Source organism: Adiantum capillus-veneris, chromosome 12 (assembly GCF_014529385.1).
Source record: "Adiantum capillus-veneris isolate H3 chromosome 12, ASM1452938v2, whole genome shotgun sequence".
Taxonomy (NCBI): domain Eukaryota; kingdom Viridiplantae; phylum Streptophyta; class Polypodiopsida; order Polypodiales; family Pteridaceae; genus Adiantum; species Adiantum capillus-veneris.
The window spans coordinates 73,060,329-73,075,925 of NC_140942.1; the positions used below are offsets into that span (position 1 = coordinate 73,060,329).

At 44.2% G+C, this 15,597-nt stretch overlaps 1 protein-coding gene across 1 annotated transcript in view; it reads right to left on the reverse strand.

Annotated features, from left to right (window-relative positions):
* LOC147445947 (uncharacterized) overlaps positions 1 to 15,574 on the reverse strand; it is a 38,441-nt gene extending 22,867 nt beyond the window's left edge. The window contains exons 1-2 of the mRNA XM_086525271.1: positions 15,485 to 15,574; positions 15,312 to 15,401 (exon numbers count right to left, since the gene is read on the reverse strand). Coding sequence (XP_086381397.1) covers positions 15,312 to 15,401; positions 15,485 to 15,532 — 138 coding nt within the window. The 5' untranslated portion in view covers positions 15,533 to 15,574. The remainder of the gene's footprint in view (positions 1 to 15,311; positions 15,402 to 15,484) is intronic.
* Between the last annotated feature and the right edge of the window lie 23 nt (positions 15,575 to 15,597).

Sequence of the window (15,597 nt, forward strand, 5' to 3'; positions counted from 1 at the left end):
ATTCCATGATTTGCGTTGGTAGCTTTTGGCGCCAGTTTTTGGACCATATGCTTTTGGAACCTGTAGCTTTTCATGTGATTGCTTTTGGGGCTCTACTTTTGAGGCAACCCTTGTAAGAATAAAAGAGCCCTTGGGGCCTCACTCTGCAGGGCATCTGGACGCAGAATCTGAGAAATACCGAAAGGGGCGCCATACTTCGAGGCCAATACCTTTGCGCACGGAACTCTGTTGGGCCGTGTCAACTCTGTCTCTCTCTCTCTCTCTCTCTCTCTCTCTCTCTCTCTCTCTCTCTCTCTCTCTCTCTCTCTCTCTCTCTCTCTCTCTATATATATATATATATATACACACACACACATATATATATTATATATTATATATATATATATATATATATTAAAGTTCAATGATTATGTTCGTGTGTTGCTATTGATTTCTCGCTTGGAGTGTCCAAGTCTGTTACGGTGGTATCAAAGCTCAGAAAGATTCTTCTTCTACAAAGGATCTGATCCCTTCTGCAGCACACCCAGATTCTCAAGGAGAACACGACAAAACAGTAGAGATTTTAACTCTATGTGAAAGAATCTCCGTATCCTAACCCCGGACTTATTAGCAACTCCCACCCTTACTTCATCCTGCATCGAGCGCGCTCATGTCTTCATCGCTCTGTCTTACAGGGCATAAGCCATAAAGAACCTCAAATTACACATGGGTTCTCGCGGAGAATCTGACAGAGAACACCTCTCAATGGGTAGACAAAGAAAGTTGAAAATCCGACGCGGGGACTGAAGAAAAGAATGAAGATTCGGACAACTTCTTGGCAGGAAAGTTTGCCAAAGCGAAGTACAAACGTCAATTGCAGGTTGACGCATGTATGAAAAGATTGATCAAGTACTCAAGAGACACAAGATTAGTGAAACACCTGAAGGACTACCCGATTGACGAGATTTACTCGAGATAGTCAGATATGGCCATTGATTCTCCTCTCAGATCGGGAGGAAAGTTACAAGGACAGATGAGTGCAGAAAAGCGGAGCCTATACTCGCAGAAAGAGCTGGACAGAATTCTTGAAAAGAAGAACCAAAGGGCCACTAGAAGACAAGCTAGGGAATTCCAGAGCAGTCGAAGAGTGCGTAAGAAAAGGAAAAACGAAAGCCGGACTGGTACCAAACTTTGTGAGGACCGACCCTGATGGACGAAAGTACCGAACTTTGCAAAGCATGGGGCAAAGTGCCAGATCAAGAAGCTTATCTTCTTTGATAAAGAAGCCAAGGCCAACTTCATTTCAACCGAATTGGCGGCTTGACTTGGAATTACGCCCAAGGAAATGGACACAGACAAAGGTTGTTCTAGAGACACCCGGACGGGATGTTGCCATTACACCTGTCATTGGCAAACGCCGTTTGCATTGGCAAGGGTACTTAGGGCACGAGGACTTTTTACATCATGCCTTGGAAGGGTGTGACGTCCTCCAAGCAATCCCTTGGTTCCCAAAGAACAATGCCGTGGTCGATTATAGGGCAAGGAAAGCCATCTTGAAGAATGAGAAGTGCAAAGGGATTGTACTTGATGTAAAAGTGAAAGACGAGTCCATCCCACTTGATGAAATCCAATTTGTTTTTTTTTTGAAAGAATTGAATAATGATCAAAGGTCAAATATGTCTCATCTCAAAAAGAAACGACAAGATTTTTTGCAAGCTCAAGCTGACTATTTTCCGTGAGGGCTTACCATGCGAGTTGCCTTCTTCATGTCCTGAAGATCACACGATTGATTTCATTCCCGGTAGTACACCACCAAACTAGTCATCTTACCGAGTTAGCCGAGCCCAAAATGAAAATATAATGAACCAGCTAAAAGAACTTCTTGAAAAGGGTCTCATCCACCTAGCACTTCACCTTTCTGTTCATCGGTGTTGCTAGTACTAAAGAAAGATGGATCTTTGAGAATGTGCATTGATTATAGAGCTCTCAAAAAAATCACCATCAAGAATAGATTCCCTATCCCAAGGATAGACAATGTTCTCGAATGACTTCAGAGGTCCTCTTGTTTTAACAGAATTGATTTGAAGAGTGGATATCATCAAATCCGAATTTGCTCTTGGAGACGTCTACAAGACAGCTTTCAGGACGACTTTTGAGGTTGTATAAATATTTGATGATGCCATTTGGCCTTATGAATGCTCCAGTAACATTCAACCATACGCTGGATAGGATTTTCAAAGAGTACCGATCGTTTGTGGGCACTTTCTTTGATGACATCATCGTCTTCTCCAAGAGTGAGGCAGAGCACAGACACCATCTGTTACAAGTTTTCCAGACACTGCAGCAACATAAACTAGTTGTAAATGCAAAAGGAGCGAGTTTTTTTCTTTCGAGAGAGACACTTTCTATGACACATCGTCTCAGCAGAAGGTGTAAAGATGGACCCGGCCAAAATTGAGACCATTTGTGATTGGCCCGATTATTCATGAAATTCAAAGTTTAGCTAGCTTTTTGCACCTACTATCGGTGGTTCATTCGAAAATTTGCAGAGATAGCTTCTCCTTTGCATGTGTTGATTCACAAAGGGGTTCCTTTTACTTGGGGACTGTCAGAGATTGCAGCCTTTCAGACTCTCAAGGAAAAGTTGACAACCGGACCGCTTTACCAAACTTGCAAAAGTCCTTTGACGTCTACTGTGATGCATGTGGTTGCAGTTTGGAAGCAGTCTTGATGCAAGAAGGACATGTCATAGCTTATGAGAGCAGGATGTTTTCACGTCCTGAACGAGTTGCACACATTTATGAGAAAGAGCTTTTGGCAATTATCCATGCTCTTACTTAGTGGCGACATTTTCTACTCGGAGCCGACTTTACCATCTTGACAGAACATCAGAGTTTAAACTACTTCTTGACGCAAAAGCGGCTTTCCAAAAAGCAAATGAGGTGCGCTAACATCATGTCACAGTTTTAGTGGCAGATGCGTTGTCTAGAAAGCCCTTCGTTTTGGCTATTTCTGCGATACATCATCGAAGCTTCAAGGATATGGTAGATCAATAGGCTACAGCTGTAGCAAATAATGAGAGTTGAAGCTTGCCTCATAAAGGTCTGTCATAAAAACTAATATCTAACCAACCCAAATATCCTGATTTTGCAGATATCTTTCATTGGATGCAGAGTAGAGAGACAATTGCAGGCTATTCCATACCGACAGCTATTTGATGCGGAAAACGATGTTGTGTGTTACACAGTCTTTGAGGCCCACTTCATTCCGATAAAGAAGACAATTAAGCCAAATCATTTAGCGAAACTGATTGGCTCACAAATTTTTCGATTATATGGCATGCATTCTTTCGGACAGAGATGTGAAGAACTGTATATTACTTCATATGTGTTTATTATATTTCTACACAAGACTAGAACTAGAAAGATAACATTGACAACAGACTCAAGAGACTGTTTGATTGACTGAATGAAAACCGAGTACAAAGGGTTCCTTTTGTCACGAGGACGTGGCAATTGCTAACTTGAGTTGTTGGTTTCTTTCCGATGAATTTTGTTTAATTTTTGGGATCTTCTTTTTGAAGTTGCAAATGGCCGGACATTGTATGGCCAGTGTGAAACAGACATCGGCCGGAAGTTTCACCCGCAATCGGGAAGGGCAGGTCACCACGAGTTGGTTGGGCCAATCGGCACTGGAATCCGAGCAGTAAAAGGGTGTCTAGGCTCAGTTCAAAGTCATTTAGGCCCCTCGCGACACTTATAAGTTGGTGAGTACTAGGAAATTAACTCAAAAGAGGCAAACTAGACACTTGGCACTTGTTGAGCAACCTGCAAGACACCTGGAGGGGGCGCCCGAGAGAGAGAGAGAGAGAGAGAGAGAGAGAGAGAGAGAGAGAGAGAGGGCTGATTTTTGTACACGCAAGTGCTACTGTGTGTGTGAGTAGTGGGTGCAAGTGATCACAGCTTTAATGGAAAGCTTGCCTTCTCCCTTGCTCTATGTAGCGCGACGATTTGCTCTTGCGCATCTCTCTCTATCCTTTGCACATATGGTAATGCCCCACTAGTTGGACTTCTCAAATGACCATGTACAGTTCTGGGGTTTATGCGCATTTACCAAGGCAAGAGCCTACTGTACAGGAACCGGATTAGCTAATTGCTAATCCCCTTCAAGTACGCACAATTCCATTGCGAAGGAATGCGAAAACGAAGAGTTTTCTCGCAAAAAGGGAACTGTCCCATTGTGTGCGGAGAACCTGAGACACGCATAGGCATGCTCCCTCCGCTCGAAACGGTCCAAAACAGAAAATTACAGCCTGCTGTGTTTTTCTGCAGGTTTAGGGTTTCGCACCTAAATTGCAGGGAATGGCCAGGGGAGCCTCGGAAAGGCCTTGGGATGCGTGTACACGGCAATAGGCACCTAACAGTGGCAAAACAGAAAATTACAGCATGCTGAATTTGACCTGCAACTCACTAGAAAGCTTCCGTACTGCAAAGGAAAGTGTCCTTGACGTGTACTTTTGACCTACAAGGATTTTTGCACCGTTACGCTGGCGAAATTGGGTCAAAAACCTGCAATTACAGCCATGGAAAGGTTTGGACAGCTTGGTGAGGGTTAGGTGGAAGCGTTCGGATAGTTTATTTGTCAAGGGAACCTCGGGAAAGCATTGGATGCTTCTTCAAGACAATTTAGAGAGCTTTCCCGCGAGGAATCTCAAGGGCAAGTGACCCTACAGGTGCGAGAGCTCGAGGGCTACCCAAAAAAGTGATCGGCACGCGGATCGGAGCGCAAAACAGAGAATTCAGCGAGCTACAATTTCTCGCTAGGTTTTCCAAAGAGCTCTAAAGTGCGTGGAAAGTATATGTTTGCTTGGGATTTTGTCCGTGGAGACTTCTACTATCGTTATGTTGCCCAAATCGGGTTCAAGTACAGGAATTTCGGCCCGATAAAAGTGGGACAGCTTAGAAGTTTACAGGTTTTTCTCAAGTATAATAAGAATAAAGAAATACCGGAAGGGGCACCAGTCTTTGGGGCCAACAGGTGTCGTTGTCTGCTTCGTAGTGCTCTAGCTACCAGGCCGTGCTATCACAAATTGCTGACGTGTCAAAGCCCTGAAGAAGGGAGCCAACTTGCAGATATCGGCAAAGGGCCCTAAACCCTAAGAGAACAAGTAACAGAAGAAGAAGCCCTACCAACTTACGGGGACCCCGTCCAATAGGGCCCCAAGTGACATAAAGGATTAAAATAAAGCAGAACACACACATAGGAAGAACTGAAGACGTGGCAGATTTCTGAAAATTGCGTTGGCATGATGACGTGGCAGGCTGTACGGATTTCCGTGTTTTGCGTTGGTTGATGATGTGGCAGTTGTACGGATTTCAGTGATTTACGCTGGCAGCTTTTTAGCAATGCTTTTGCACCAGATGCTTTTGAGTTTGAAGGCTTTTCATTGTAATTGCTTTTTAGGCCAAGGGCCTTTAAATATGAGGTTAGGGCTCATTCTCTGGCCTGCTTCCTGGTGAAGGTGCAGAGTCTGGAGTACCGGCTTGTACTGTGTTGATGCAATATAAAGAAATACCGAAAGGGACGCCAAGGTTTGGGGCCAATACTCTCTCGGGTGGAATTTCGCTACTCCGTGTCGCGTGTCGTCTCTCCTTCAGTTCAGTTGTTATTGAAGTAATAAAAGTCTATTCGGTCCGTTCTTTTCTATTGGCACGTGGTGCCTGTCTTGTGACACGTGCTTTGTCTTGAAGTGTTGAATTCCAGTCACATGCTTCTTCGTGAAGTTCCTCTACGCCCTAAAGTCGAAGGTAAAGTTATCGGGTGAAAGCCAAAGTCTATCGCCCTAAGGGCCGGTTTCACCTTTTATAGAAATGAAGTCACTAGTGAAAAGGCATATCTCATGGTAAAGAGACATGACTTTAGACGTAAAGACACAACCTTTAGGCGAAGAGCTGCAACCATTGGGTGAAGAGTCGCCCCTGTAGAGCGAAGGGGTGTGACCAGTCTCGTCAAAGGAGTGTGGCTTTTGGCGAAGAGGCACGTCTTTTGGGCAAAGGGTCGCGACCATCCAAGCGTAGGGGTCCTCCTTGGCATGGTACTTCGCCTATCTGCATCCATGAGTGTATGCGTATAATGTATCTTAGTCACAATCGTGACAAGAGATTCCCCAATTCACAGTTTGTTTTGGAGGGCAATCTGGAAGAACATTGGCACGCGGTTGCAATTATCGTCCTCGTTCCACCCACAGACAGATGGGCACTTTGAGATAGCCAATTCAGTGGCTTTGGATTTGTTGAAGTCTTATATTTCGGATCATAGACTCAAGGGGAAAAGTATTTGCCCTTGGTGGAGTTTGCCTACAACAAGACAGTTCATTCTTCGACGGAGAAGGCGCCATTTCAGGTAGTCAAGGGTGCTAAGGAGGTCCCATCATTTCTGAGCACCAAAGAGAAGATTTTTAAGGCGGAGAAAAAGCAAGAAAAGCAGATTTTTGAGAAAGCCCAAAATGCATGGAAGCTTGAAGGCCCTCCAGCAGTTCAAAGGAGGAGAGCTCGTCCTTTTCAAAAACTGATCACATGAGCAAGAAGACCAAGGAGTTCAAGGAAAGGGATCATGCCATCAAGTTCGAGACGTTTTCAGGCTACCAGGACACCCATACAGCCCTTGAAATTGTACAACAGTTTGACGTCGCCTTCTCTGGAGATCGCTTCACAGGACACTCCAAGGTGCGGAGGGCGGCATCTTACTTGAAAGGAACTGCACAGACATGGAGGTCTACTCTGTTGTTACGGAGATGATTAAAATTTAAGACAATTTTCACGCCAACTTGGATATCAGATGAATATGCAACACGTGTCATCACAGCTTGGCATCACTTGAAAATGACCGAGAGCGATGCATTGTATGATTACTACCAAAGGTTTAGGGATACTTATTTGCCAGTGTCTTCGTTTCGAAAGATTACTTTGAGAAACTAGATTGAGCGGTTTGTTGTGGTTTGCGACAAGAGATTGAAGACTATTGTCTAAACCAAAAGTCTGACTCTATTCAGAGACTAATGGAACATGCTAAGGAACAATTTGGAACGCATGTCGGCTCATTGACTTATCCTACACACAGAATAGTATCCACCTCAACAAGGTAAGAGTCTACTAGTGAAAGAATGAATCGGGGCAACCAGATGATAGCTCATTATAGGATTCTAGAGAATGAGATGGTAGCACATCCGAAGGTTCCGACCAACTAAGGGAACCAAATTCAAGTTCATCGGAGGATTCCGGAGAAAGGGGATCAGATGATAGTGCGTCTCAAGGTTCCGATGATTGAGACTGACGGGCCAATGGACAGGGAAAACTAGCAGAGATACCCACAGGTCCCAGGACACAAGGAAAGAAAGGAAAAGGCAATCAACTAGTAGATCAAAGAATTCCTCAGATATTGGAACTTTGCCTTGAGGTTTTCAGTCTAGCTTCGACTATTCCGAGAGATTCTGTGGATCAGTAGGGTTGAATCTGGTGTTTGCACAAGAGGGGAGTTACTCCGCTCCTTTGTCACACGTTACCTAGAGAAAATAAAGTCACTGATTATCAATTGGATTTCAAGAATACTAATGGGCTGACAGTATTCTGCCGTATGACTTGATGAAAGAAGTACTTCGACATGGGAATTCCCGACATGAATCTGATTTACATGTGCTCTCTCATGTGACTGTGTTTGAGTGCAAGTTTGAAAGACGAAATGGCTACAGCAATTCAATCTTGCGATTCTATGAACATGATAGCAATAAGAATTAGTCAATCCGACATCAATAAGGTCCGTTGTGGATCTAGATGCGATTGCTAAACAGGTTGCCTACAGATCATGATCCTAGATCTCGATGGATTTTATGTGATTTGATTTAAATGTGATGTGGATGTTCACAGACCGTCGTCGCCGTGCAAGTGTTGCATTTGTGTCGTCTAGTTCGTCGGTACGAGTCAGTGTTCTACTGAACTAGTTCGTGACTTGTGTCAGATTTTTGCAAGCATTCCTTCAAGAAGATGGTATGTCACAAAATGATGACGTGGCATGTCCACCCGAAAAACGGACAAACGTCAAAGAATATAAGTTGTTCCAACTTATAGGGTACTCGTCCGATGGGGCCCCAAGGACACTAGAATAAATAAAAAAGCCAAATCGCATGGGCGTGCTGACATGGCCGGGCTATACAGATGCTTCCACATTTTTTGTTGCTTGCTGACGTGGCACTGTACGAAATTCCGCGATTTACGCTGGTAGCTTTTGGCACCAGCTTTTGGACCAGATGCTTTTGAAACTTGTAGCATTTTATGTGATTGCTTTTGGGGCTCTACTTTTGAGCCAACCCTTGTAAGAACAAAAGAGCCCTTGGGGCCTCACTCTACAGGGCATCTGCACACAGATCTTGTTTGTACTGCTCAATCAACCATATCAAAGTGAACACTTTACCCACGTTCTCGGACTTTATTGTACAGAAGCAAGGTTAACCATCATCTCTAAGCATTGCCCTTCAAAAAAGATGTCGCTTTTTGTACTTTGGAGCCTTCTAAGAAGTCCCCCCAAATAAAACGGTGTCAAATTGCTCTAATGTGAGAAAGGGCTCAATCGACATCCTTGTAGTTCGAAAAGGTATCAAATCTTATTGCTTTACCTCCATTCTTGAACTCTTTAGTCTTCTTCTTCTTCTTATCAAGTTGTCATATTGAGCAGCTCTCAACAAGTGATTCTACTTCTTACCATAAAAGGTACCAAAAGTGTGGGTATCACTGTACGAATTGTAGGAAGAGAACGAGGTCTCCACCTCTGATCTTCTAGATTGCTTTATGTGCTTTCTGAACTCTTTTTTGATTTGGTTTTATTGATCTTTCTCTGCTTCTTCTGCCTTATCTCATCCTCATTACAGCTAGAGAAAGAGAGATTGTCAGAAATCTCTGAAGACGAGGGGTAATCTTCGAAGTGAACATGCTTCATGGATCCACTAAGCATCTCAAAAGTCAATTTCCGTCCCAAATAACCGGCAAAATCCAAAGACTTCCTTTTATTTCGACAGTGCTTTTTGCCTATTATCGTCTAACTGACAGCTTTGTCAAACACTTCTTGCAAGTACAGTTTCTAGTTTTCAATAACCGGCTTTTCTTTGATCTACATCACCGACTTGATAGGTGAATGGATGGCCTTCTGCCATTGAAAGTGAACCGCATCAAGCGGATAATTCTTCAAATACTTCACATAGTTCACGTCCTTGAAGTACTTGATCATTCGTTTTTGTACACGTGTCAACCTAAAGTTAACACTTGTACTCCTTATTTTCGAGATTCCTCGCCGAAAACTCGCCGATATCCTCTCCCCATTCCTCAGAAGGAGGTTTGCTTCCGTTTGAATCTCCGTTGTTTCCTTCCGTTTCTCCCATGGCAGTGGTGAAACCGACCTGTAGGGCGGTAGACTTTGGCTTTCACCCGAAACTTTACTTTAGACTTTAGGACACAGAGAAACTTGCAAATAAAACCTATGACGGGAATTAACACTCCAACATACACGGCTTGGAAGCTAGAGTGCTACCAAGCAGACGCCGACATCCGTTGGCCCCGAAGACTGGCGCCCCTTTCAATATTTCTTTATTACTTTAGAGGGCAAAGTTACAAAACTAGACTCTTGGGGATCTTTATTTGTATCCAACTAGATCGCACCTGTCTTCGCAAAATTTCAGTAACGCAACGGCCCCAGAACTCGCCTTGAACAAATCCCCCTGTTAGAACTCGCTTCCAAAGACATAAACCCTCTGCTTTCAGCCCAAAAACAATAATAACAGCTCGCTGTATTTACTGGTTTTTACCCTGTTTTCAGCCCTAAACAGTCCCGGAACTGTCCTCTAACAGAGGAGCACTATTCCCAATGCTTCTGGCATCTATATGCCTACAAAACAGTCCAAAAAGAACGCATAACCAGCGCTGAAAATGCACCTGTAAGATGAGGTTATCACCCTCACCAGTGCCTGCTTTTGGAGTAGCAGTTAGCTACTCCTGTTCCTGCTCAAAGAGGCTCTTGCCTCGGCACAGAAGCATAAGACCACACAACTGTACATAGGTCAAATGAAGAGCCCCCTTGTGGGGCATCATGTTACTTACACGTAGGGAGGAGAGAGAGAGAGAGAGAGCAGTGAATGTTGTGCAAGACTTCAGTTCTTGCACTTCACTGTACATAGAGGGTAAGCAAGCACACAGTCGCTTTGGTACCTGCAACAATCCACCATACGGCTGAAAATTGCAACCCACGTTTTAGTTTAACGCTTTTCTCTCTCTTAAGTCGAAAAATGCCCAAAAATGTGCCAAGTGGCACTCGTGCATTAATTCCCCGCTTTGGACCTTCTGGTCTAAAAATATCTCAACCGGTTGCTCAGTTGACTTAGCGACAGAGTAGTAAAATATTCCCCTTGTCATTCTGAAGTTAATGACACGAATAGGTTTCGAGGCCCAAAATAGCAGTTCCCAAAATTTTAGGAGATGCTTCCATTGGACTCTCACTAGTCATCTGACCATCTATCACCACTGGGACCACGTCCAAAAATGCAATGTAGCACAGTTCCCGAGTGATTTTCTCTTGGTGACCCCACCTTGGCATTGTGTCTCATTTGAGTTAGTTTCCCTAGTATCCACCAACTTATTAAGTGCGGCGAGGGGACCTAAATGACTTTGAACTGAGCTTAGACACCCTTTTACTACTGGAATTCAAGTGCCAACCAACTTCCCATCTGCAAATAAAAAACTACCGTTTCACACTAGCCATACAAAGTCCGGGCATTTGCAACTTTAGAAAGAGGGTCTCAAAAATTAAACGAAAATCATCGGAAAGGAACCAACAACTAAGGTTAGCAATTGCCACGTCCTCGTGACATACCCCTGAAACTGGTAGACGTAGGCGTAGGCTTTTACCCGATAACTTTACTTTAACTTTACGACACAAAGGAACTTCACGAATAAGACACAAAGGAACTTCACAAATAAGCCTGTGATTGGAATTCAACACTTCAAGACAAACCACAGCCTGGCAACTAGAGCGCTACCAAGCAGACAACGACACCTAGTTGGCCCCAAAGACTGGCGCCCCTTTCGGTATTTCTTTAATCTTATTATACTTGATAAGAACCTGTAAACTTCTACAAGCTGTCCCACTTTTATCGGGCTGAAATTCCTCTGCTCCAACCCAATTTCGACAACAAAACCACATTAGAAGTCTCTACGGACAAAATCCCAAGCAAACATTGACTTTCCACGCACCTTAGAGCACTTTGCAAAACCTGGCGAGAAATTACAGCTCACTGAATTCTCTGTTTGCACTCTAATTCAAGTGTCGATCACTTTTGTGGATAGCCCTCGAGCTCTCGCACCTATAGGGTCACTTGCCCCTTGAATTAGACGAGATTCCTCGCGGGAAATCTCACTAAATTGTCCTCTACAAGCACCAAATACTTTCCCGAGGCTCCCATAGTAAATAAACGATCCGAACGATTACACCTAACCCTCACCAAGCTATCCAAACGTGTCCATGGCTGTAAGAAATCAGCCTACTCTCTTGAAATGGGCACCCCCTCTTCATGCAGACTGGCAAAGCTGCTGAGGAGCCGCCGTGTGTCCAGTTTGCCTGCCACGACTCGGTGACATGGCTGCCAGTACACACACACACACCCTCTGGCAAGGACCCCCTGACTGGCTTGCAAAAATGATGACGTGGTAGGCCCGTACGGACAGCCCTGGAATGCTGACGTAGCAAATTGTACGGCAATCCCCGGAAAAAGCGGAATTGCTGACATGTGGTAGGCTGTACGGACGCCCGCATTTTGCGGCGGATTTTGCAACAGTAGGAAAAGTAGCGCCGATTTTGGGGTTGCTTTATTTTGGCTACGCAATTAGAGAGAGAGAGAGAGAGAGAGAGAGAGAGCTTTTGCTTTATTTCTCTCAAGCGAGAGAGATTGTCCCTCGGAATGACCCTCGGAAAGTTTTGAGCTAACTTGAGTGGTTTTCCAGATATGTTGTAATCGCGGACGATTACTCCTTGATTACTTTCTTTCAAGAAGGGGGGATGTCACAAACTGTTGGCATGTCAAGCAACTGAAGAACGGAGCCAACTTGCGGATCCCGACCGAGTGGCCTAAACCCTAGAAGCAATAGAAGAAGCAGTAGTAGAAGAAGTTTTACCAACTTGCAAAGTCTTGCCAAGCTGCCTATTTTTAAAGAGTAGTTCCCACCAACTTATATGACCCCATCCGATGGACACCTAAGTCACTAGAAGTAAAGCCGGCACACACGCGTAAAAAAGCTGATGACGTGGCTGACAATGCCTGTACAAATTTCCACAAAACGAGTTGGTTGCTTTTGGAGCTTTGGCTTTCGAGAGAGCATATGCTTTGAGCTTGAATGCTTTTCATGTCAACTGCTTTTCATGGCCAAGGGCCTTTAAATATGAGTCAAGGGTTCATTCTCTGGCACGCTCCCACGTAGAGGTGCACGGCCTTGTACTGAGTTCAAGCAATATAAAAGGGACGCAAGCGTTTGGGGCAGTGCTCCATTGGGATGGAACTCCGCCACTCTCTCTCTCTCTCTCTCTCTCTCTCTCTCTCTCTCTCTCTCTCTCTCTCTCTCTCTCTCTCTCTCTCTCTCTCTCTCTCTCTCTCTCTCTCTCTCTCTCTCTGATATGTCCCGCTCATAGGAGAGGGGATCTAGCCCAGATGCCGTCGGGATGGGCGTCCACTGTCGGGGCAGACGTAGTGTGAACACGGCCAGTGTGGCCGGCCATTATTATAAAAGGGAGGCCAAGGCCTCATTTACAGTTATCAACCCCACAAGCAGAGTGCCAGTGGTTAGCCCGCGAGGCTAGGAGTGCGCGAGGTCACCTCGAGGAGGTGAGGCCGGGTGGTATGGGACGCCCGGTCTTACAGGTGCACGCCTACGTCCTCGGACACTGGCCCCAGCACGGGGGAGTTGCCAGATGGTGGCTATGGTCGGGTGGTTCGTCCGACGCGTATCTGTAGACGGTCCGTGTGGCCGGGAGTTCCTATCTCCTCGTTCGTTTCATGGTATCAGAGCCGGCTTGGCTGCACGAGGGACCGTGTGCACACCTACGGAATGGTTTGGGTCGGAAAAACTCGTGTTTGCATAATTTTTCGTGATTAAATTGCTGAAATTGCTTACTTTTCTTCTCGGAAGCATGTTTGCAGGTAAATAATACAGTTCGACTGCTGATTTTTGATAAAAATAAGCAAATTGACAGATGGGAGTGCTGGAAATTGAAAGATTTCCGATGAAATTACTGGTTTTTCGATGAAAATCAGCATGTTACTCATCAATTTGCTTTCTTGATTAAATTTCAGCATATAGTGTATTTTTGCCTCTCTCTGCCAATTCCTCTCTCTGTAACTCTCACTGTGCAAAGCACAGAGAGAGAGAGAGAGAGAGAGAGAGAGATACCTCTCTGTGTTGATTTTCTTCAATCTGCAGGAGACGTTCCAGGAGAGAGAGAGAGAGAGAGAGAGGGAATTTGCGCAGATCCACCACATTGTAACTTTCTGGTCTCATAGGTCACTTTCGCCTTTTGAAGACGTTAATATATCATTCTCTCTCTCTCTCTCTCTCTCTCTCTCTCTCTCTCTCTCCTCTCTCTCTCTCTCTCTCTCTCTCTCTCTCTCTCTCTCTCCTCTCTCTCTCCTCTCTCTCTCTCACTCTCTCTCCTCTCTCTCTCCTCTCTCCCTCCTCTCTCTCTCTTCTCTCTCTCTCCTCTCTCTCTCTCTCTCTCTCTCTCTCTCTCTCTCTCTCTCCTCTCGTCTCTCTCTCTTATCTCTCTCTCTCGTTCTCTCAAGTCTCTCTCTTCGTCTCTCTCTCTCTCTCTCACTCGTCTCTCTCGTCTTCTCTCTCTCGTCTCTCTCTCTCTCTCTCATCTCTCTCTCTCTCTCTGTTCAGTTGTTATTTGAAGTGCTTAAAGTTGTTCAGTCTGTCTTTTTCTGTTGGCACGTGGTATCCGTTCTCATGACACAAAATGGTAAACTTTGAGGACTCGTGGTTTGCTACATTTTTTAAGATTTGTCGTACAAACAAAAACGGAAGGGTAGGTGTCCCTGCAGTATTCTGGCCTAGCCCCTACATCCGTGGAATGTTTCCACATGCAGCCTGCAAACTTGCTTGGTTGTATTTAGTATTGAAAAGGTGTGTTAATGACATGCATCTCATGTGCCATCTAGCGTGACATTGAACTGTTCGTGGTTTCAACTGCTTCTATGTCTAGAGATTTTAAAAACTTTTGTTTTTCAGGGCACGAGATAGGTTTTGTATACATGCATGTGAGCAAGGAGGGTAGAGGACACAGAAAGGTGCAAGGAAGGGATGAAAGGTGAGTTGGGGGGTGGGGGGGGAGATCACATATAATATGTTGAATGCAAAAATCAAAGTGTCAATCAACATACATCAAACTTTGAACTTTTACAAGGCTAAATTATAAAATAGAAAGTATAATTCCAAGGCACATGCCAAAAAATGTAGCTTTTTTTTTAATTGAAGAACTAATTTAAACTTGGAAATTAGATCAAATATGGCATACATCGAAAAGTCTTTGGTTGAACTTTAAATAAGAGCAAGATAGAAAAACAAAGCTAAAATAATATCAAACTGAGCCAAGGCTCTATATTTTACTCTGAAACTCGATAGAAGTAAATACTAGCCACCAGCTCTAGTGCCCTTTCTAGAAGGATCGTTTGATTGTTGCTACATCTATCCCCTATGATCACTACATTGGAATCCTCATGTACAGGCAACACCTCTCTCATCACCTGGGAGCTTTTAGTAGCTTGACTGCCACACCTTCCACGTGCTTTTGAATAAGTGCTGGCTGGAAAAGAGCTTCAGAAGACCACAATTTTTTCGCCTTGAAAATTTGAAACTTTCCATTTCGAAAGGTTTTGCCAAAACGTTTTGGTTGTACCAAAGTTTCAAGGTTCCAAGTAGGCAAAATTAGATTTCATGTCACGAAGGTTTCGTTAGGTATACCCTTACCTAGGACTTCGCTTGTAGGCTAGAGGCTAGTAAGTCCAATTTATATAGAGATAGAATCGCAATACCGTGGGGTTTTCCTCTTGAAAACAAAGGTCCTTTCGACCAAACAAGTAGTGAAATAGACCTTACCTAAACCCAAATATTTTGCATGCCCACATCACAACATACACCTGGGGATCTTTCCATATCACTCAACAGTAAGTGCTCGGTACAAATAATGAAATGTGTATACTTAGCTTTCTACCTAAGAGCAGGTATAAAGAATGACATAAAACTAACCGATCGTAGCTGGACCATATTAGCTTTGGATTTAAGAGTCTCCACATCCCGTTCCAGCTGACGTTTCCATTCGGTTAATAAAACTTCATCCTAAATACATACACCAAGTGTTAAATGCAGCGACAAAAATAACCCCATGGCAAAGAAAAAATGTATTTACGACTAGTGCCTACCTGTGGTGCTTGCAGAGAAACCTTGTTTGGAAAAAGCTTGGAAAGCATCTTTGATGCTTTAGGAATTTTTCTTTGGGTGAGACTGCATTAAATAAGCAGGAATACCCCCGAGT